The 21,994-nt window shown below is 34.6% G+C and overlaps 1 protein-coding gene across 5 annotated transcripts in view; it reads right to left on the bottom strand.

The window, feature by feature from the left end:
• Positions 1-21,994, bottom strand: part of USP34 (ubiquitin specific peptidase 34) — a 260,898-nt gene that overhangs the window by 111,719 nt on the left and 127,185 nt on the right. For all 5 annotated transcript variants that reach the window (XM_032410902.1, XM_032410904.1, XM_032410903.1 and 2 more), the window contains 5 exons: positions 20,448-20,662; positions 16,221-16,336; positions 16,001-16,128; positions 7,272-7,361; positions 4,944-5,039 (listed from right to left, as the gene is read on the bottom strand). In XM_032410902.1, coding sequence (XP_032266793.1) covers positions 4,944-5,039; positions 7,272-7,361; positions 16,001-16,128; positions 16,221-16,336; positions 20,448-20,662 — 645 coding nt within the window. The remainder of the gene's footprint in view (positions 1-4,943; positions 5,040-7,271; positions 7,362-16,000; positions 16,129-16,220; positions 16,337-20,447; positions 20,663-21,994) is intronic.

The raw sequence follows: 21,994 nt of genomic DNA, 5'->3' as shown, positions 1-21,994 counted from the left end.
TGTGTACATATTATAGACTATAGTCTTCCAATTAAAGTATGCTAGAAAAAAGAAAATGTTACTATGAAAATTGTAAGAGAAAATACACTTATAGTACTGTACTGTATTAAAAAAAAAAAACAACCTACATGTAAGTGGACCCACGCAGTTAAAACCCGTGTTGTTCAAGGGTAAACTGTATATAACTTCAGTTATACAAAAAAAAAAGGTCATAAAGCCAAATGGTATGTTTGAGATTATGTTACTTAATAAATTATAAAAATCTGCAAACAATTAGAAAACATACTTTTAAATTAGATGAGAAAGTACATAAGAACTCAACAGTGGAACAAAAGAAATATGTCATTTTGAACTTATGCAATATGCACATAGGTTAGAATAAATAAACTGCATCTCTATCCAAAAAAAGCATATTTCATTATCACTGTCCCATCAGTGATAATACTATATTCCTTACACAAGCAATGCTAATGAAATATCACTTCCATTAATCTAGTTCATAAAAAAGACAGCTAATACAAAATTGGCATTTTTGAATGTTACTTCAAATCTAAAAAATTATAATTCATGTGCACAAAATCAATGGTAAGAGTTGGAGGCTTGTTAAGTAGGTGATTTCACAAGGTTCTCTGGGAATTCAATTTGTAAGCATGTGCAAAGGAACAGCATTTTAAGAATCAAGTATTGGGTCTGTCAGGGAGGAAGGGTAGGAGATACATCTGAAAGAGGTATATAGGGTCCAGACTGTGGCCAGCCTGAAATGTCAAAAAGAAGAATCCGGCATTATTCTGGATGAAAAAGGAGATGATTAAAGGGTGTTGAGGGGAGAGGGGACTCATGATCAAGTTTGCATTTTAGGATTCCTTTAGCAACCCTGTGAACTGCATATTGAACTGTGTTTGTGATAGTACAACATTCTAATTTCCACAAGCACCTGAGCACCCAATCAATGAAACTAAATCAATCATGAGTTCTTAGCTCTATGTTACAAATCAAAGGCTGGTTGTAGATGAACTGCCCAAATTACGCTGCCAACAAAAGGCAGCAGCCAGTCTGAGCCCTCATCTATACCCCAGGTTATAGACAGTCAAAGAGCCTCAATTCAATTTCCTATAATCTTTAAGTGCAAAATTTTAAAAGCTTCCCAAAATGATCTGGTTTCAAAAATTATAACAGATTTACTGTTCAAGTTTAAAGTTAAGGTTTTCTAAAGATTAAGTTTGCTGGATATACCTTTGCTGCTCCTTACTGTCTCATATAAATATTGGCAAAGAAAAGATGAACTTTCACTTCATTATTGTTGCGGTGCCCTTTGTGAAGAACAAAGTACGTGTGGCAAGACAGCTGGGGGCACAGAGGAGGGAGTACAGTAAGCAACTCACAGACTAAAATGCCATCCAGATAAAATTCAAGAACAGCTCTTAACAGCTTCTCATCCTTTTACTAAAAAGGACAGATACTGTAGCAGAAGCCTTGGAGTACAGGTTCAAATTCAAGTTCTATCATCCATCAGTTCTGTGATTTTAAGTAAGTTACTATACTCTGAGCCTTGGGGACTTGGTCACAGACATAAAGGGAGAATGAAATCTTGTCCTGTACAAAGTGCTTTTATGTCCTGCATACTTCCTTCCCCCATACTTGCAACTCAGACTAACAGACCCATAACCCCAGAAGGCATGGGCCCAGTCCCTTTGTCCTCTCTTCTTCAGCTTCCATAGTAGAGCCACTGCCTCCACACTTCAAAGGACTCCTCGTCAGGGTCTCACTGGCTGCTGAAATCACTAGTCAGGAAATTTCTTGAGATGCAAAACAAAGATAACATCAATACTGGCAAATTCTCATGGACTTGTCCATGGCTTCCAACATTACAGGAAATATAAGACAAAAATAATCTCCCTACAGGCATGAAATTTTAGTGGCAAAAAAAATTTTTTTTTTTTTTTTTTAATTCTGTTTGTAGCCTCTATGTTGACACAGCAGGATTTTCTCTAGAGGCCACTGGATTCAAGAAATATGTAACATGTCTATCTGGGAAATGAAGTGTTCTCTCTCATACCACAAGAATCTTTGTGTTAGGTGAAAATCTGAGAACTTGTCTACTAAAATCCCCACAGAACAAATGGAAAATAATGGGCCACAAACTCAAGAGGTCAGCATGCTTTAACAAAGGGTAGCAAATGCACAACTATGTTTTATAGCCTGAAGGAACAAGGCAGTTATATCAAGAGGCCAGACAACATCTCTCTGTTCTAAGGTTTTATTCTTTTTAAGATGCCAGGCAACAAGACTGGAGGACTGAAAGGATACTATGCACCCTAACAAAGTTTAAAACTCATCTCCAAAGAGCACCACTCCACTATTTATCTTTTTCACCACAGAAACAACCGTTGTATGAGACTCCACCTCTAATTCCACTAACAATGTCAGCAAATTCCCTATAGCCAATGCTGTGAACAATCAAGACTCAGACCTGTGTTTATTTTTTGGCACTTAATGTTGGACTTTCTCGGATGATTTTTTTTTTTTTTTTTTGAGGATGATTCATCTAAGTCTTGTCTTCCATGCCCCTTTCTTACGCCTCCCATCCCCACTCATCAAGCCCACAGGCTTGTAGCTGTGGTGAGAGCTTTTTTGTAACTTAAGTGTTTATTTCTCTACTGAAAGGTAATTTGAATTCCATCTCCTAAAAATGCTCAAGATGGGGGCGCCTGGGTGGCTCAGATGGTTAAGCATCTGCCTTCAGCTCAGGTCATGATCCCAGCGTCCTGGGATCGAGCCCCGCATTGGGCTCCCTGCTCAGCGGGGAGTCTGCTTCTCCCTCTCCCTCTGCCTCTCTCCCTGCTCATGCTCTCTCTCTCTCTCTCTGTATCTCTGTGTCTCAAATGAATAAATAAAAAATCTTTAAAAAAAAAAAATGCTCAAGATGTAGGTCGTGTGGTTTTATTTCTGCTTCTTGTCAATCTTGTGGTTTTTACAGATATATGGAGAGGCTCAGATTCAGGAAACCATGATTATCTTCAAACCTCTGCTTTAAGAATAATTAAAAGAAAGATACAGACTATGAAGAACACTTAGAATTTTAATAGCATTTAAAGAAATGCATCTTATATGCAAACAAAGCTACAGAATAAATTTAAGGAAATAACTCAGAAATAATTTGATAGGCTTGTAAGATAGAAGGTCCTAAAAAAAAAAAAATCATTGAGTAATAAAACAGGAAAGGCTGCTTGAGTTTTGATTTTAGAGGGCCCGAAATACTAGGCTGAAGAAACTGGAATTTACTTTTTACACAGTGAAGAATCTAAATGGAGGTAAAGGGTAATGTTGTTGTCTGTTTTGTACCATAGTTTATTAGCCTGGTAACTATAGTTTATAGATAATCTATGTGCCAGGAGCTACTTACTAAATTATTTCATTTAATTCTTACAAAAACTCATGATGTAAATAATTAGAGTTTATTAGGGAGGTAACTAATCAAAATAAGGTCAAAATAATACATTCATAAACTAAACCCAGGCCTGTATGATTCACAAGCCCAGGTGCTTTCCTCCAATACTATATTACAACTCCTAATATAATAAGGATAAGAAATTAATGAGCTTGGCAGAGAATGAGGCAAGAAGACTGATCCAGAGGTTGGGTAACAGGACTGGAACAGTGTCTGTGGGAATGTCAACTTGTGAAAAGACACAGGATATATTTTAGCATTAAGATAACTAGAGACTGATGACAGTATAATGTAGAACTCAAGAATATTAGAGAAAACAGACTGTTACACTATTTATAAAATGTGTGACCTTAGGCAAGTTATTTATCATCTCATAGTTTAAACGTTCTCATTTTTAAAATGAAACTGCCTAACTCAAATGAGTTGTTGTGTATCTTCAAGTTAACACTTAAGTTAAATGGTATCTGGCATACAGTAAGCATCAATAAACACTGGTATTTTTATCATCATCATTCATGTTTGGAAATGACAAACCAAAAAAAAGGCCCCAAAGTCTCCAAGTTTTAGGTGACTGAGAGGATGATGGGATTCTGAAGGACTTAGTAAAATCTGGAGATAGAACTGATTTATGGAGAAAAATAATTCATTTTTGGAGGTAAGTATGCCTTAAAGGTCTATCACTTTTCTGAACACTTGCACAGCGTGCTCAGTTTTCATCTATATAGAAGTTGTCTATAGGATTATTTTCTCAATAAATACTAAGGCTAGCTGATACACAGTAAGCTGGTTTTCTTGACTTGGCCATCAGTCTCACCAGCTGACTAATAAACAGAAACCTTCTGAATTTCACATGTTTTCTTCTAGACAGCAATTTTCCCTATAAGAAGCTTTGAACACAGCTATACCACTGATCATTTCTATCAATTCTTATCCAAAGTCACTAAATGATGAAATATTTCAAAATTTCAGGATCAATGCCTTAAGGGTAAAACAGGATATTGATGATTTCTGAAAAAAACTTTTGATTCCTGAAAACAGTGACTCTGAACAGAACTCAATAGTGAAAGTTAACCCCCAAGAGTTATATAACTTACATTTCCCTAAGGTTAAAAATTATAAAAATAACTTTACAAAATTCTCCAACTTAAAAGAGCATTTCTTGGGCGCCTGGGTGGCTCAGATGGTTAAGCGTCTGCCTTCAGCTCAGGTCATGATCCCAGGGTTCTGGAATCGAGTCCCGCATCGGGCTCCCTGCTAGGCGGGGAGCCTGCTTCTCCCTCTGCCTCTGCCTCTCTCTCTCTCTCTGACTTTCATGAATAAATAAAACATTTAAAAAAAAAAAAAAAAAAAGCATTTCTTTCTCTTAAAATTTTTACAACTGAAGTTTTCATTGCATTTACTATATGATAGAAAAGCAGAAATACTGGGACATTATCTTTCAGAGGAAAGACAATCAACACTTAAATATAACTAACCTAATAGTTAAGGTACTTACAGTGCATGTTTCTGTCTTCCTTCTCTTACAGCTTGAATATAATATACCAAATTATCAAAGAAAAGTTTCATCATGTTCAGTTCTTTTTCTGCCCACCTGGTCCAAATGAAAGAAAAAATACTTTTAAAGGCATAGGGTAAGAGAATAAACCTACTTTAGGACAAGAAAAAAATATAGATTTAAAAATTCTTCAAATGCAAAATCTTCTAACTGCCAAAAATTTACAACTTCTATTTCTATTTGAATTGTGAAAGATATAAAGCAATATGTCCTAATTTTTTTAATTTAAAGTATCACTGTTGTTTTTAATCTCAAAACAATCTCTGTGAAGAGGATAAAATGTCTGGCAAGTGCTAATTATAAATGACTAACATGAATTAATATTAAAAATAGTATGATACAGGCCGTATAAGGATGGACTGTGTGCCTTGGTCATTATTTAGTAAAATTTAGCAGAGTGCCTGGCATATAATACACATACAATACAAACTTACTAAATCAATTACTTTTTCTTTTTTTTATTGTGGAATATTTGTTAAAAAAAAAAATCAGGTATCAAGTTCCAAAATTACCTACAAACACTAGAATAAAAAAAGTGACAAATACAATCAGAGATCTCAGGGATTATAACATCCATAACTAACAACATCTATTCCACATAATACTTACTACCAATACATCTGTTAAAATACAGAGAAGTATTAAAATTCCAAAACTTCTGATGTAATTTACATCATGCTATAGCGCTCTTTTCAAAGTAAGTTATTCTCACCTTGACAATCCCTTAATGAAGATGCCATTAACACAGAAAACATCCAGTAAGACTTAGGTTTGAAACCAGTTCCAATATACATGCAGCATGGCTTTGGGCAAGTAACCTGACCTTTTAAAGTCTGTTTGCTGGTTACTTGAAGATTTACTAAGAGGATAAGGAATAACAATTTCTAATTTTAAAATATGAGCTATAAGAATTTGAGAGATAATATGTACCAAATGTTGAGTGCTGCTGCACATAATAGATTCACAAAGTTTTTTGTCATTATTGCTGCCAAGTAACCACAGGAGCTCAGCGTTCTTTTCATTGATCCACTTGAGATTTTGGATACCAGTCTCAGGTAGGAAACCCTGTGAATTGCCATTAACTGAGCTTATTTACTTTAAGGATCAAGCTAAAAGGGTCTCAACTCAATATACTTAGGTTCAGGTACTTGATAAGTAACTGACCATACAGAGTAGGCCACCTCTATAAGATGTTACTCTTTGTTATTCCTTAATATAAACCTCCTCAAATGGCTACAGTATGTCGCCAACTTGTCCAAGTTAGCTACAAGTAAATCCCTTTAATACTTTAGAATTCTGTCATTCAACCATTTAAAAACTATTTGAAAAGTCAACGAAACTGGACTCACAATCTTCTTATACTTAAAGGATGCTAAATACTTTTCCCTATCCCTCTGTTTAGTATCTCAACGACTTTCCCCTATACTTACAAATAAAATTGTTGCTAGACTCATAATAACAAAAGAGACTAAGATGATTAAAAAAAAAAAAAAAAAAAAATAGAGGTTCAGGTTAAAAAAGTCCCCTTTAAAGGAACAAAGCAGTCAAGGGTTATAACTGACAACTAACTTTACCTATTTAGAATTATTGTGAAGTCTTCTAAGAATTTTTCTAAATGATACTCACTTTGAAAGTAAACAAAGTACTCTTAACAGCTAATCTTAGATGTGAGAAGGAATTAGGTAAAAAGCCATCTTATTTGACCTCAGAAATGAATCCTTCAATAGGTCTAATTTTTCCTAAAATCTAAATGTCTTTGAAATCCCTCCAAAAGTCTATTGTGAATAAAGCAAATAACACATTCTTATAGATTAATCTTAAATTCTCTATAAATGTAAAGTAGTAATAGGGTGGTATCAAGATTATCCCTAACATGATGTAATGTCTACAACCAATTTTTAGTAATGGGAAAAATTAAAGACACCCTACATTGTTTATTATAGTGTGTATCTTTTTCAGGAATCCTTTACTATGGTGAATCTAGGGTGAATCTTAAGGTGAATCTTCACCCTAAAATTAGAGCATCACTTGCTACAGTATTTTTCTTAAACTACAAAGAATACAAAAGCCAGATTTTTCTACTGAGGCTGATAAAATCTCCATGGGCTAAATGGCAAAGAGCACTCTGAAAAATCTAAGAAAACATTTGAATCCACAAAAAACTCAAATATGCCTGGTATAAAATAAAAGCTAATAAGTTACTCCAAACTTTGATAACTATGATTATTGAAAAATCTTTAAAATGAATACTTCTGTTTATTTACTTACATTGTAATCCAATGTGTATCATAACTGCTCCCAAACTGCTGAAAAGTACCAAACAGTTTTGGAAGAAGGCGAAGTGAAATTACTACTGATCTGAAACAGCAAAAACAAATATTTACAGAATAAAATAATTTTAGTTACTATTACTAATTCTAGCATTTTACAGAAATTCAGCTATTTAAAAATCTTAAATGCAAAAGGATTTTAATGAACTTTACGTTATTTATATTTCTTACCTAAACACTGAAAAAATTTTCCATAAAGTTTAAATTTATTTTATATAGTGGGTCAAGAAACCCAAGTTTTAAAATCCCAATCCAAGATTTTTAAAGTAAAATACATTATAAATACTTAAGTATAAAAACAAATGAAGAACATTTAAAGGTAAAGAACTTTCATGGAAAAAAAATTAAGTTGTGGGTGCTTCTGAGGATTTAATCAAGGAAAATTGGGAAAAGCAGCTTATTAAGTAAGTTATCTAGAATAGAACTTCTCAAAGTTTAATGTTCACTTTATTCACTTGGGGAAATTTTGTTGAAATGCAAATTCTGATTGCCATGTCTGAGGTAAGAAATTTTTCCAACAAGCTCACAAATGATACTCAAACTGCTGGTTTGTGAGTCACATTCTGAGCAGCAATAATATAAAGAGCATTTTTCAAACTACACAGATCATCCCTTTCTCCCTGATTCTCACTTAATATGAGCTGGATCCGAGCTGAAAATCACTTCATTATAAGCCACGTTAATAATGGAAGCACATCATACACTTCAAGTATGAAGGACCAAAAAACAGAGTAAGAAATCACTCTACAACTTCAAGTAGATCTGAGTGTGCCTATCTTGGCGGGGGTGGGGAGGGGGGGTACGTATAGGGAAGACAGAGACATACACATCCCAGAGGTCTTAGGAGGCAAGGAGGTTGGCTGCATGAGCCTTGAAAGAAACAAGACAAACTCTAATGAGGTAGTGAATTTTTTCTTTTAAGGAACCTATAATGCTTCATGAAAAAATTTTTAGAAAGAGCAAAGTATGGTATACAAGTAAGTCCCCCAAAATGTCTCCTCTTTTTGAGAAGAGTACCAGGAAAATCAGAACATAGAGCTGCACTTCTGAGTGGGAGAGAAACAATGGTAAATACTGAGTAGGAGAAATTAAGAGAGAAAGGAAAACTTCCTATTTCTGAATAAAATCCAAAGTTGGAGAAATGTATTATCTTTTTGCATTAAGTTGGACTACAAAGCCCTGTGTAATGTATCGCCATTTCTCTTATCAGTCTAACTTAATTTCCTTCCAACTTTCCTCTTTATTATCCCTACCCCACACACATACATTCCTGCCTCAGGACTTTGCTACTGCCTCTACTTGGAATGCTCTTTATCTTAATACCTATATGCAGAACTCCTTCCCATACTTTATTCAGGTCTCCTCAAATGTCCACAGAGGATGACCCTGACAACTGTATATTAAATAACACTCTTCCACTGCCCAGAACCTCTTTATTCCTCTTGATTCCTTCCCAACTTTTCTTCATTCATCAACTATTGAATAATCCCTTAATGCATCTACCACTAGAATGTGCTTGATGAGAGCAAAGACGATCTTACTAAAAAGCCCTGCATATGGTGCACAATAAATTTATATTAGCTTAAATAATGATCTAATAAGGAACTTAAAGGCAAGATTTTCAAGAAAGGAGGAAGAACAACAGTGTAAAATGCTAATAGAGTCATGAAGGATGAGGAGAGAAAAAAATACCACCAGATGACAAAAGAAACAGCATGTTAGTAGAATACTAAAAGATCAAAACCACACTGGTACAGATTAAGGAGTAACAGTTAAGTCATGGAAACAGTAAGTGCCTAATAAATATTCTTTAAATATTTAAAAACATTTAAATTTGGAGGCGCTTGGGTGGCTCAGTCGGTTAAGCATCTGACTCTTGATTTCAGCTCAGGTCATGATCTCAAGGTCTGAGATCTAGCCCCAGGTAGGGCTCCACGCTCAGCAGGAAGTCTGCTTGAGATTCTCTCCTTCTGCTCCTCTCCGAGCCCCACCAAAATAAATAAATCTTTTAAAAAATTTAAATTTTTAAGTATATTTTTTATATTAAAATTTTTAGTATTTTTCACGAAGTTGTACAATGCTGTAACTTGGGAAAATGGACCATGAGAATCAAGGGGAATCAACTGTAGATTCTTTATCTAAAATTTACAAAAAAAATAAAAAATAAAAAATAAAAATAAATAAAATAAAATAAAATAAAATTTACTCTTGTCAAGGGGCACCTGGGTGGCTCAGTTGATTAAGCAACCAACTCTTGATTTCAGCTAATATCAGGGTTGTGAGACTGAGCCCTGTGTAGAGCTCCACATTGGGCATGGAGCCTGCTTAATATTCTCTCTCGCCAGATGCAGAGAAAGGGGAACCCTCCTACACTGTTGGTGGGAATGCAAGCCGCTGCAGCCAATCTAGAAAAAAGTACGGAGGTTCCTCAAAAAGTTGAAAATAGAGCCACCCTATGACCCAGCAATTACACTACCAGGTATTTACCCCAAAGATACAAATGTAATGATCTGAAGGGGTACGTGCCCCCCAATGTTTATAGCAGCAATGTCCACAATAGCCAAACAATGGAAAGAGCCTAGATGTCCATCAACAGATGAATGGATAAAGAAGATGTGGTATATATACACAATGGAATATTATGTAACCATCAAAAAGATGAAATCTTGCCATTTGCAATGAGGTAGATGGAACCAAAGGGTATTTATGCTAGGCAAAATAGATCAATCAGACAAAGACATATGATTTCACTGATATATGGAATTTGAGCAACAAGACAGGATTATAGGGGAAGGGAGGGAGAAATGAAACAAGACAAAACCAGAGAGGGAGACAAACCATAAGAGACTCTTAATCTCAGGAAACAAACTGAGGGTTGCTGGAGTGGAGGGGATGGAGTGGCTGGGTGATGGACATTGGGAAGGGAGGTATGTGCTATGGTGAGCACTGTGAACTGTGTAAGACTGATGAATCACAGCCCTGAAACAAATATTACATTATATGTTAATAAAAAAATAAATATACAATATAAATAGAGTAAAAAAAAAAAAAAGATTCCCTCTCGCCCTCTCCATCTGCACCCCCTCATAAAAAAATCAAATCTCTTGAAAAAATTCCAGAAACATTAGTGGAGTTTTTCCTAAGAATTAAGACATAAAAAAATAGAACGTATAGATATACATTAATTTGATCTAACACTTTACAAGCATAAAATCAATACAGGATATCACAAAGGAAAAAATATAGAAAAATTACATCTAAAATCACAAAGGCAAATTTCAAAATTGTGATTTTAACAGTGGTTTTAAAATACAAAGAAACAGGTACGCCTGGTGGCTCGGTAGGTTAAGTGTCTGCCTTCAGCTCAGGTCATGATCCTGATGTCCTGGGATTGAGCCTGCGTCTGCCTCCCAGCTCAGCAGGGAATCTGCTTATTCCTCTCCCTCTGCCTTCCCCCACCCTCCTTGTGCTCTCTCTCTCTCAAATAAATAGTAAAAAAGTAAAAAATAAAAAAATAAAATACAAAGAAACAAAGAGCTAGAAAGAGATATATCTTACATTAAGAAGACACTATGACAAGTGTTATAGTGTGCAATAGTTATTTTCTGAAAATCTTTTAAATTATCTCTTGCAGTCAATGGTGTTGAACGTCTAGATTGTTTAAACTTCCTTTCCAAATTTGCCACAATAAACATGTTTTCATTTTATAAAATGTAATGTTGCTTGACAATAAAGAATAGGAAACCAGGTGTTAAGTGGATATTGGTTGAAATGAGTGGATAATGGTGTGGTTCATGTAATAGAATAACCAAAAATACAAATGTAGAAATGAGACTCATCTTCCCTCTATTGTAAAAGGAATGCTTTTTGCCACAATTTATAATATAAACACTGAGTTATCAGGGAATGATTACATTTTATAAAGCCAAAACATTTCTTTAAAAGTTTATCAGATTATAAGAAAAATTCCATTTTTCTCCTTAAAAAAAATTCAAACATATAAGTTTATAAGAAATGACCAAATCCACAAAGTGATCCCAAAACACTAAAACTTTTTACTTAAGCTGATAAATTTAGAAGGAAAAATTATATAAAGTACAGATTACAGACTGAAAATTAGTAATATAGATACAAAATGGGGAAGATAATTTGGTGATAATAATAATTTATATTTCAATGTTAAAGTCACAAGATCTACCAACTGAAAATTAGTAATATAGATACAAAATGGGGAAGATAATTTGGTGATAATAATAATTTATATTTCAATGTTAAAGGAAAGTCACAAGATCTACCAACTTGTTATTAAAATTATGTTGTAGAATTTCTCCTGTAACGACTACAAGATGTTACACTAACATACCAACTTTTTTGCCTAAATAGTTTTGATTGTTGATATGCTTACAAAACTCAGTATTTAAAAAAAAGGGTCATTATATCCAAACCTACATTTCACAATTTCTTCTAAGGGTGAAAATTTCAAATACCAAAATGCAATCATAGGCAACAATATGTTTAGGATAAAAAGGTTCAATGATCCAGAGTAACAAAATACTAACTTTAGACTTAATAAAAGTGTTATTACCCTAAACTGCCCTCTTTGCTTCAATCTAGGCAACAGTGTGGTATTCCTGTATTACCAATGAAATGTTATGTTGCCTTAGCATAATGATTTTTTCCTAATCCTGGACTACATATCTGAAGACTAATGTGTTCTACAAAATGCTACTCAGTCATCACAAATTTTAGTATGCTGAAAGTTGACTTGAAATGCTATACATAATATAGTCTTAAGGAGGAAAAAAAAAGTAGCATATAGTACCACCCATTTCTTAATTATTTAAACCTCTACTTATATAAACAGGGCCTTGACACATGATCATTTTACTCAAATATTTTGTACACAAAGGCAAAAACTTGGGGCGCCTGGGTGGCTCAGTTGGTTAGGCGACTGCCTTCGGCTCAGGTCATGATCCCAGAGTCCTGGGATCAAGTCCCACATTGGGCTCCCTGCTCATCAGGGAGCCTGCTTCTTCCTCTGACCCTCTCCCCTGTCATGCTGTTTCTCTCTTAAATAAATAAAATCTTTAAAAAAAAAAAAAAGGCAAAAACTTTGAGCATATGTGTTAAAGTACCTACAGAGGATCAAGAATGGAAAAAAATAGCACAGAGGATAGATTTCCAGTCTCAATTCAATTCTCGGAAGGGGACAGAATTTCGGGCAGTACCGAGGCACAGGATATGGACCTGCCTTCTGGTAAACATAAAATACCAAAGGGGCTGATTACAACCCTACCCAATGGACAGCAATCTTTCCTCAAACATCCTTGGAGACCAGTATCAAGCTGAAAAGTAGTGGACTCTTCATTGTGGGAGCTACTGTCTGCCTCATGCTCTCACTTTATGACAATATTCTGCAAACCAGTCTACTAGGTATTTCTGTAACTTCTAACTTCCTGCACTCAAAATGTCCTTATGTGCCTTATAAAACAATCTGCCTGAGGCTAAATGTACACAAAACACAAGTTGCATATCACAGAGCCTACACAAGGCATTTTTAAAAAAGTGTTTACAATGGTTCCATATAAATGGGAGAATTATGCAATTATGGGCAATTTATAGAAGACTTGATCTCCATGCTTCCTGAGAATAAGCCCCTATTACTGTTCCATAAAAGCTAAGTTCATTTTATCAAATAAATTGGAATGTAACCGTAGAAAAGGAAAAAACAAAAAATGCTGACAGATCTATAAACCATGGCAAATAAAGGTACTGCAAAGAAAATTTAAAAATTAGCATAGAGAAAATAAAAAGCTTTTAAAACCTCCCTACTAAGTACATAAAAAACTGACATCATCAGGAAATAGACTTCTGTGTTCTTTTGTCAAATGTCAGGAAAATGCTAAATGAGTTAAGGTTGCAGTGGCCCGTTTATTTCAACATAAGCGCTTTTCTATTAATATTAGCATCTCTGTGCAACATTCCTTTCTGATGGTAAACTTGGGGGGCTAGGTTTGAGAAAGGATTCTTGTGTTTTGAATGGGATTTCTAAAACTCTGAGGTCACTACAGACATTTTGGGCCATTGTGGAGGGGCTATCCTCTGCACTGATGGGTCTTTAGTAGCATCCCTGGCCTGTAATCACACCTCCAATCTCATTCATTAGTGTGACAACCAAAAATATGTTGGTTGACATTGCCCTACGGGGGGGAAAAAATCATTCCCATTAAAAACCACTGGTTTATCAGGAAACCCAGACTAATGATGTACAAAACTTTTTTGGGGTGGCTCAGTCGTTAAGCGTCTGTCTTTGGCTCAGGTCATGACCTAGGGTCCTGGGATCAAGCCCACATTGGGCTCCCCAGGGAGCCTGCTTCTCCCTCTCCCACTCCCCCTGCTTGTGTTCCCTCTCTCACTGTCTCTCTCTATCAAATAAATAAAGTCTTTAAAAACAAAACAAAACAAAACTTTTTTTCAACGTGCATAACAACTTTGGTTAAGTTCAGCTGGGATACACCAGATGTGCTGCATATTTCCAATACTGAAAAATGCCACTGTGTTCTACATATTATCATATATGACTATCATTCACTACAAAACTAGCATGATATAGCAACCGTATGAAGAGTCAAGTGTGAGGGCAAAATTAGCTTCAACACAATAATGTTTACTACATACTCCATAAAACATTGTATTAGGATACAGGAATTGACTGAAAATGTTTCATCTTCAAGTAATTTGGGAGTGAACAAATTAAAGTTTAATAAAAAATCCAGATTGACAATTTTCCATTTTACACACAAGACTTTTCCCTTTGTCCCTTCTAAGTTTCCCCACTTTTAAGAGAAAGGTATGTTCATTATAGAAAAACTAGAAAATAGAAAAGCATAAAGAAGAAAAAAAAATTCAATCCTTTCGGAAATAACCATTTTACTACTGTCTCACATATTGCATGTAATCTTTTTAAAAGACAAACCCGCCAAGTATATGCCCGTATCATTATATAATCTTTTTAAAAAGGGGCTCTTTAAAGGCTGCATGATATTTTATCTCTCACATAGTTTTACTGCAGTATACATAGAAAAACATGTATAAATCTAACAAATGAAAATATCAGGAGGTGAACATACTGTACAACCAGCACCCGTTGAAGAAGTAAGTCATTACCAACATACTTCTGGCCTTCATTGTGCCCCATTTTCAAGTCACTAATAACCCAACAGTAACCATTATCCTGACTACTAACTACAATTATTTTCCTCTTTTTAAACTTCACATAAATGGAATAACAGTGATATATTCTCTTATATCTGGCTTCTTTCACTCAACATTATGCTTGTGAGATTCATCCACACTATTCCATAGTTCATTCAATGTTACTGCTATGGCTTCATTCAACAAACAATCCATAATTTTCCTTTCTACTCGTTTTTGGCACTTGGATAGCTATACAAAAACTCTTCAGTTATTTTGAATAGTGCTGCTATGAACATTCTTCAATGTGCCTTTTGGCAATTATCTGGATGTATTTCTGTAAAGCACATACTTAGCAGTGGAATTACTGGGTCACAGGGTATGCATATGCACATATGGGAAATATAAATTGATACAACCACTTTAAAAAACTTCAGTGGTTTCACAAAGACTTCTAAAAGACAACATTTTAAAGTTAACTGCTATAATACCTATGTAAATGATGAAATACCATCCAGCCACTAAAGCATTCCTTTTAAAGCATATATGCCAAATGATGCAACTGATCCACTAACAGAGATCTATTTGTGGTTTCTTACACCTGCATGAAGAAGCAATTTTTCTATTGTGATTGTTCAAATTATATGGCCCTTAAAAAACCGAAAGTAGAAAATATCACACATATTTTTTCTAATTCAACTGAGTAAAAAAATAGGTTAAAGCACTTAAATATTCAATAAAATTAAACATTTATATCAGTTTTAGGCAGAGGTAGGCTGAAAACATTATATGAATACAACAGAATACAATATATTCAATTAGTAACTGAATTCACTATATCAGAGAATGGCATTTCCAAAGGACTGTTGTTAAGACAAAGGAAATCTGAAATTATACCAATGGAAGAGGCCTGAAAATCAACGAACTTGTGGAAATCATCTCAGACACAATAAAAAGTATATAAATATATGGCGGAATTCAAACTAGAAAAAAACACTAACCTAACTCTCTATGCACTACAGAAGTCAAGACACAAAAGATCAACCCACTTGGAAGAACAATGCCATTATCAAAATATTTATATTTCAGCTTAAGTTTAACTTCGTTTATCTTATTTAGGTTCTTTTATATATGACACAGTTTAAGAACATTTAACTGTAATTTGAAAACACAGCAGTCACCACTATATTCCCAGAAAAAGACAGTATTATTACTTTGTTTCTGGTAGATAGCTAATCAAGAGTGTCAAAAGTGCTGAAAAAGCAAGACTGGCTGATTTAAAAGAAGGAAGAAAAAAAAAAGAACTCTGTGAGGTAAAAATCTTCAAACCTAATATGAAAGCCACACTTACTTTAAAAAAAAAAAAAAGGCTGGTAATGGTATATTGATATGAATCCACCACACCCAGTCAGTAAAGAATATACAAAATGAACTTTGACTACTACATAAAAAAAATTTAAAATTCCTGTTTACCTGTTGTTTCCTAAATTTTCAAGGCAACCTTCAATGAATCTCATTCGAATCTGTCTATCCGTAAACCAACATACTAAGGAACAGAGAAGTTTCTCTGCTTCATTTATTAATCCTTCAGAAAGATTAACCTACAAAAAAATGTATACACATAAAGTTACTCTTTATCCTAATTGCATTTTGCTGTAATTTTGTCATCTTTTTGCTCTATTAGGTAACTTACTGCATCATCATCTTGAACTATATCCCATAACAAGGTGTTTCCTTTCTTGCAAACGTTATCCAAATTAATGTCTGTCACAGCATTACTGTTGAACTGATGTTTATGAACTGCAGGTCCTGAAAGGGCAAAATATAACACATTCTAGAGGAATATACAACAGGCAGAAATTGTCAATTATAGCATTCATAATGTCAACAAATCAGAAGTATAAAAACAAAAACAATACAAGATTAACACAACAGTTGCTTTGTGAATGGCACAGTTGTTTGAGTTTGATTAAACTAAAGTTAAGGAAAGAGACCTCTCATGGTCTCTTTGCTATTTCTAATAAGTATTAATTGCTTTTTGCATGTCAAGAGAACAGTATATAAATGCTTGAAACACAAATTAAGCATGAAGATAATTTTCTTGAAATAATTGTACAGCCAAGGAACATTCTTCTAAATTACCTTCTTTATTAAAGTATTTTATATCCGTACATTAAAAAAATTTATTGGAGATGATTTAACCGTAACAATCAAAGATTCTAACAATTCAGACTCTGAGCACCAGGCTAAATAAATTCTCACTAGCTCTCCTAAGCAAAAATGCTTGTCTCTTTAAACAGCTTTACCATGAAATTTCCCTACTGAATGGTACATATACATTGATTACATTAAAACAAGAATTGTGCAACCATCACCATAAGGTTTAAAACACTTTCACCACCTTAAAACATTCCCTTGTACCTAATTACAATTACAATTAATTCCTATCCCACTCCCCAGCCCTAATCCATTTTTCCATCCCCATAAATTAGCATTTTCTAGAAATTTTATGTAAATGGAATCATACAATATGTATAGTCTTATGTCTGAGCTCGTTCACTTAGCAAAATTTTTGAGGTACATCCATGTCAAAGCACATTTCACTAGTGTGTTTTAATTATAAAATAATATTTTATTATGTGGAAATACTTCATTTTGATTATATTGAACAGTTAATAGACTTGGGAGTTTTCAGTCTTGGGCTATATGAATAATGCTGCCATAAAAGTCTGTATAACAAGTCTCTGTATGGACACATGCTTTCCTTTGTCTTTGGTAAAATGAAATTAGTGATTCACAAGGTAAATGTGTGTTTGACATTTGAAGAAACTGCCAAACTGTTTTCCAAAATGGTTGGCCATTTTACATCCCACCAATAGTCTATTAGCATACCAGTTACTGTTCCGCTACAACTCCACATCACAGTGGCATGGTCGACTTCTTCGTTTTAGCCATTCTAGTAGGCGTGCAGTAGAATCTCATTAAGGTTTTTAAATTTGCAATTCCCTAGTGACTAAGCATCTTTTCAGGTGCTATCAGTCATTTGTGTACATTATTTGCTAAATTACTACTGAGTTGTAAAAGTTCTTATATGTTCTGAATTCAAGCCCTTTATTAGATGTATGATTTGTAAATATTTCTCCCAGACTTTGGCTTGCCTTTTGGGGGTTTTGCTTTGGTGTTTATTTTTAAATTAATTTTATTAAAATATAAACACATAAGCAATATACAGAACATTTCTATCACCCCAAAAAGGTTCCTTGTGACCTTTTACAATCATTCCCTACCACCAAATCTTCAGTAATCATCAAGTAGATTTCAACCATTATAAATTACTTTTGAACATTCCAAAACCACATAAGTGATATATAGTATGTACTACTCCTTTTAACTTCATTTGCTTAGAATGATGTTTTTTGATATTCACCCACTGTGTTGCATGTATTAGTAGTTCTTTCCCTTTTACTGATGAGTAGTATTACACTATGTGAGTATACTATAATTCGTTAATCTACCAGTTAATTTCAGTTGAGGTTCTTATGAGTCAAACAGGTATGAACATTCAATGTACAAATCTTTTTGTGGCTGTATGTTTTCATTTCTCAGGTAAATACCTAGAATAGGAATTGCTGGGTCATATGGAGGGATACAAGTTCTACTTTATAAGAAACTGGTGGGGCGCCTGGGTGGCTCAGTTGGTTAAGCGACTGCCTTCGGCTCAGGTCATGATCCTGGAGTCCCTGGATCGAGTTCCGCATCGGGCTCCCTGCTCAGCAGGGAGTCTGCTTCTCCCTCTGACCCTTCCCCCTCTCATGTGCTCTCTTTCTCTCTGTCTCAAATAAATAAATAAAATCTTTAAAAAAAAAAAAAAAGAAAGAAACTGGTAAAACAGTTCTCCAAACTGGCTTATTATTTCATACTCCTGGACAGCAAGGGAGAGTTCTAGTTGCTCTACATCCTTAGTATCATTTAATATGATTAGTTTTTAATTTTACCCATTTCAGTAGGTATGTAGTAGTACTGTACTGTGGTATTAATTTCATTTCCCAGGTAACTAAAGATATCGAGCATCATTTTTATGTATTTACCGACCATTTTTTGGTATCTTCTTTTAACTATACAAACTTTTAACTACTTGTCAATTTTTATTTAAAGATTTTATTTATTTGAGGGAATAATAGTTTATATTATTTATATATATTTATAATATATAATGTATATTTATTATATTCATTATATATTATATAAATATGTAATATTTATGTTATACATAATATATAATAGTTTATATTATTATAAATAATAATTATTTGAGGGACAGCGAGCATGTGCAGGAGTGGGAGGAGGGACAGAGGGGGAGAGATAAGGAAAGAATCTTAAAGCAGATTCCGCACAGAGCCCTGGGGCTCTGATGGGGCTTGATCTCACAACCCTGAGATCATGACCTGAGTGAAACCAAGTCTGACACTCAACTGACCAGACACCCAGGTGCCCCTTCCCATTTTTAAAGTGAATTGTTTTACTCTAGAAGTGAACTGTTTTACTCTATTAAAAGAATTCTTTATAGTATTAAATACATGGCAATACAAGGTAGACTTGGAGAGCATTAATATACATAATAATTCTGCTCAATTTCTAACTTCATATACTAAAAAATACATGTAATACTAAATAAAAGGAAAATAGGATAAAAATAGAATGGTGAAAATTTACTAAATATGGTATCAAATTCAAATGACCTCAATCTTAACCTTTTCATTTCTCAAAAAACCACAATAACAATTTAAAAAGTCAAGGTATCCTTATCTATATTATGCACAAGTAACATCTGAAATCAGTAAGTTGTTGCCAAAGTCCACAAGTTGTATCTCCAAATTTGATCATGGCTTTTTTTTTTTTTTTTTAAGATTTTATTTATTTATTTGACAGAGAGAGAGACAGCTAGAGAGGGAACACAAGCAGGGGGAGTGGGAGAGGGAGAAGCAGGCTTCCCGCCAAGCAGGGAGCCCGATGAAGGACTCGATCCCAGGACCCTGGGATCATGACCTGAGCCGAAGGCAGACGCTTAACGACTGAGCCACCCAGGCGCCCCTGATCATGGCTTTTTAACATAAACCTAATCCATCAGGTTTACTTAGTCTGTAATGTACTGGGGCACCCCAAAACCCATTTCCTAGGCTAGCAAGTGCGGATAGTACCTTAAAAAGCATGAAGTTGGACCTTTATTTTAATTATTTTAATGTATATACTACTTTTTTTTGGTAAGTATAGTTGACATACAATGTTCCATTAGCTTCAGGAGGTTGGACCTTTAAATTGCTAATTCTAAAACTGTATTTCCCTCTTAATCTGTCTCTCTTTCCTCCTTTTTCTTCTATTACTCTTTAACTCCTCTAATCTCCAGTCTTCCAAGTATGGTCACTGAACATTTCCATCACTCCAGATGGAACACCTTGCCCTTTAGCAGTTACCTCTCCTCTTATCCCCCCCACAACCTTCCCTAGCCACAGGCAACCACTAATCTACTTTCTGTTCTCTACAAACTTGACTATGCTAGACATTTTACATAAATGGATTCATACAATGTATGACCCTGTGTAATCTCAATTTAGCTCCTAAGATTTCTAAATATACAATTTAATACAGCCATTTATTTTCTAAAACACAAAGTTGTAATTTTATATATATTATTATGTATTTCCTTTCCTAGCTAAATATCTCTAGATGGAAATGCAACCTTTATATTCATGATGAAGTATTCATAATAATTTCATTCCCTAGGAATGAAAACCAACCACATGAAAGCTCTTTGGCAAAAATATTTATGTATCGTAATATTAAATGTTGAATCCTTTTAAGAATACAAATTGTTCCTCTGTTTTAAAGAAAGTAATATATTTTACTTACTACAGAACCTTACCTTGACTAAGATGTTCATGGTAAATAGATGCTAAATTGGGAAGATGTTGTTGGAGATGAGATGTTAGCTCTGCATGTGAATTAATCTGAACTAGTTCCTCTTCACACCCAGATTCTTCACCATCAAAATCAGCCATATTTTTTTCTGATTTTGCACTGACCTGGGAGCTACTGCAACTGACATCATCTGCACTTAGCATATCATCAACCATATGCCTATAACACAGAGAAGATCACAAAGTTAAACACTTTGTGAATCACAAAAATTATCTCTCAAAATATTCAGCACAAGTTATATCACAGTCAAGAACAAATCTACATTTGTTTTGTAACAATATGGGATACTGTGAGCTTTACAAAAACTAAAAGCCCACATTATCAGAACTATATATTAATTACAACATACCCACATATTGTCTAACCCATCAACACACTTCACTAAAACAAACTCAAAGAGTAATTTTAGAGAAGATCAGTGAACTCACTATTACATAATTATTTTTTCAACTCACATCACAATGTGAAATCTTAAAATTTATTTAAATTTATTCATACAACTGTAGAATCGAATGAGATTACTAACAGGCAAATACTACAATTTAAGGCCACAACCTAGATGTGGTTATTAACCAGGAGAATTTTATACAATACAAACACCTATTAAAACAATAAGCACCTACTGGGGCACCTGAATGGCTCAGAGGTTAAGCATCTGCCTTCAGCTCAGAACATGATCCCACGGTCCTGGGATCAAGCCCCGCATTGGGCTCCCTGCTCAGCAGAGAGCCTGCTTCTCCCTCTCTCTCTCTACTGCTCCCCCTGCTTGTGCGCTCTCTCTGTCAAATAAATAAATTCTTTAAAAAACAAAACAAAACAAAAAACAATAAGCACCTATTAAGCACTAAGCATTTTTTTTTTTTTAAAGATTTCTTTATTTGAGAGAGCATGCATGTGCGCAAGCAGAGGGAGGGACAGAGGGAAAAAGAGAGAATCTACAGCAGACTCCCCACTGAGCCCAGAGCCCAATGCCGGGCTTAATCTCATGACTCTGAGATTGTAACTCAACCTCAAATCAAGAGTTGGATGCCCAACTAACTGAGCGACCCAGGTATCCCAGCACTCACTTCTGAAACATACCATACTGGGCACTTTAAAGATGGCAAACAAAAAAGATGAAATAACATTAAAGGAGAAAAGGTCGGGATTAATTTAGAGATTCACAAGCGGTACCTTGAACAGAGAATATGGATAGGGCTAAAATGAAAAAATTAAATCATTCTAGGTCTTGTGAAGTAGGGAACTGCTGCGAGTATGAAAACTTAAAGAACTACAATGTGCCAAAATGAGTATATTTCACCTCAGTTTTACAAACTAATTGCTTTTTCTTCCTTATGAGTTGTCCTGGGAAGAACTTTGAATGTGTGTATGTATAATGCCAGACTATAAACCAATGGTTCTCAATCACAGGTGACTGTGGTCCCCAGGTGGGATACTGGGCAACGTGTAGCGTTATTTTTGGTTATCATAACTTGGGAGATGCTGCTGGCA

Source organism: Phoca vitulina, unplaced genomic scaffold (assembly GCF_004348235.1).
Source record: "Phoca vitulina isolate PV1807 unplaced genomic scaffold, GSC_HSeal_1.0 scaffold12, whole genome shotgun sequence".
Classification (NCBI taxonomy): domain Eukaryota; kingdom Metazoa; phylum Chordata; class Mammalia; order Carnivora; family Phocidae; genus Phoca; species Phoca vitulina.
Note: the sequence above shows the minus strand (reverse complement) of the source record. Positions and strands in the feature narration are given on the sequence as shown.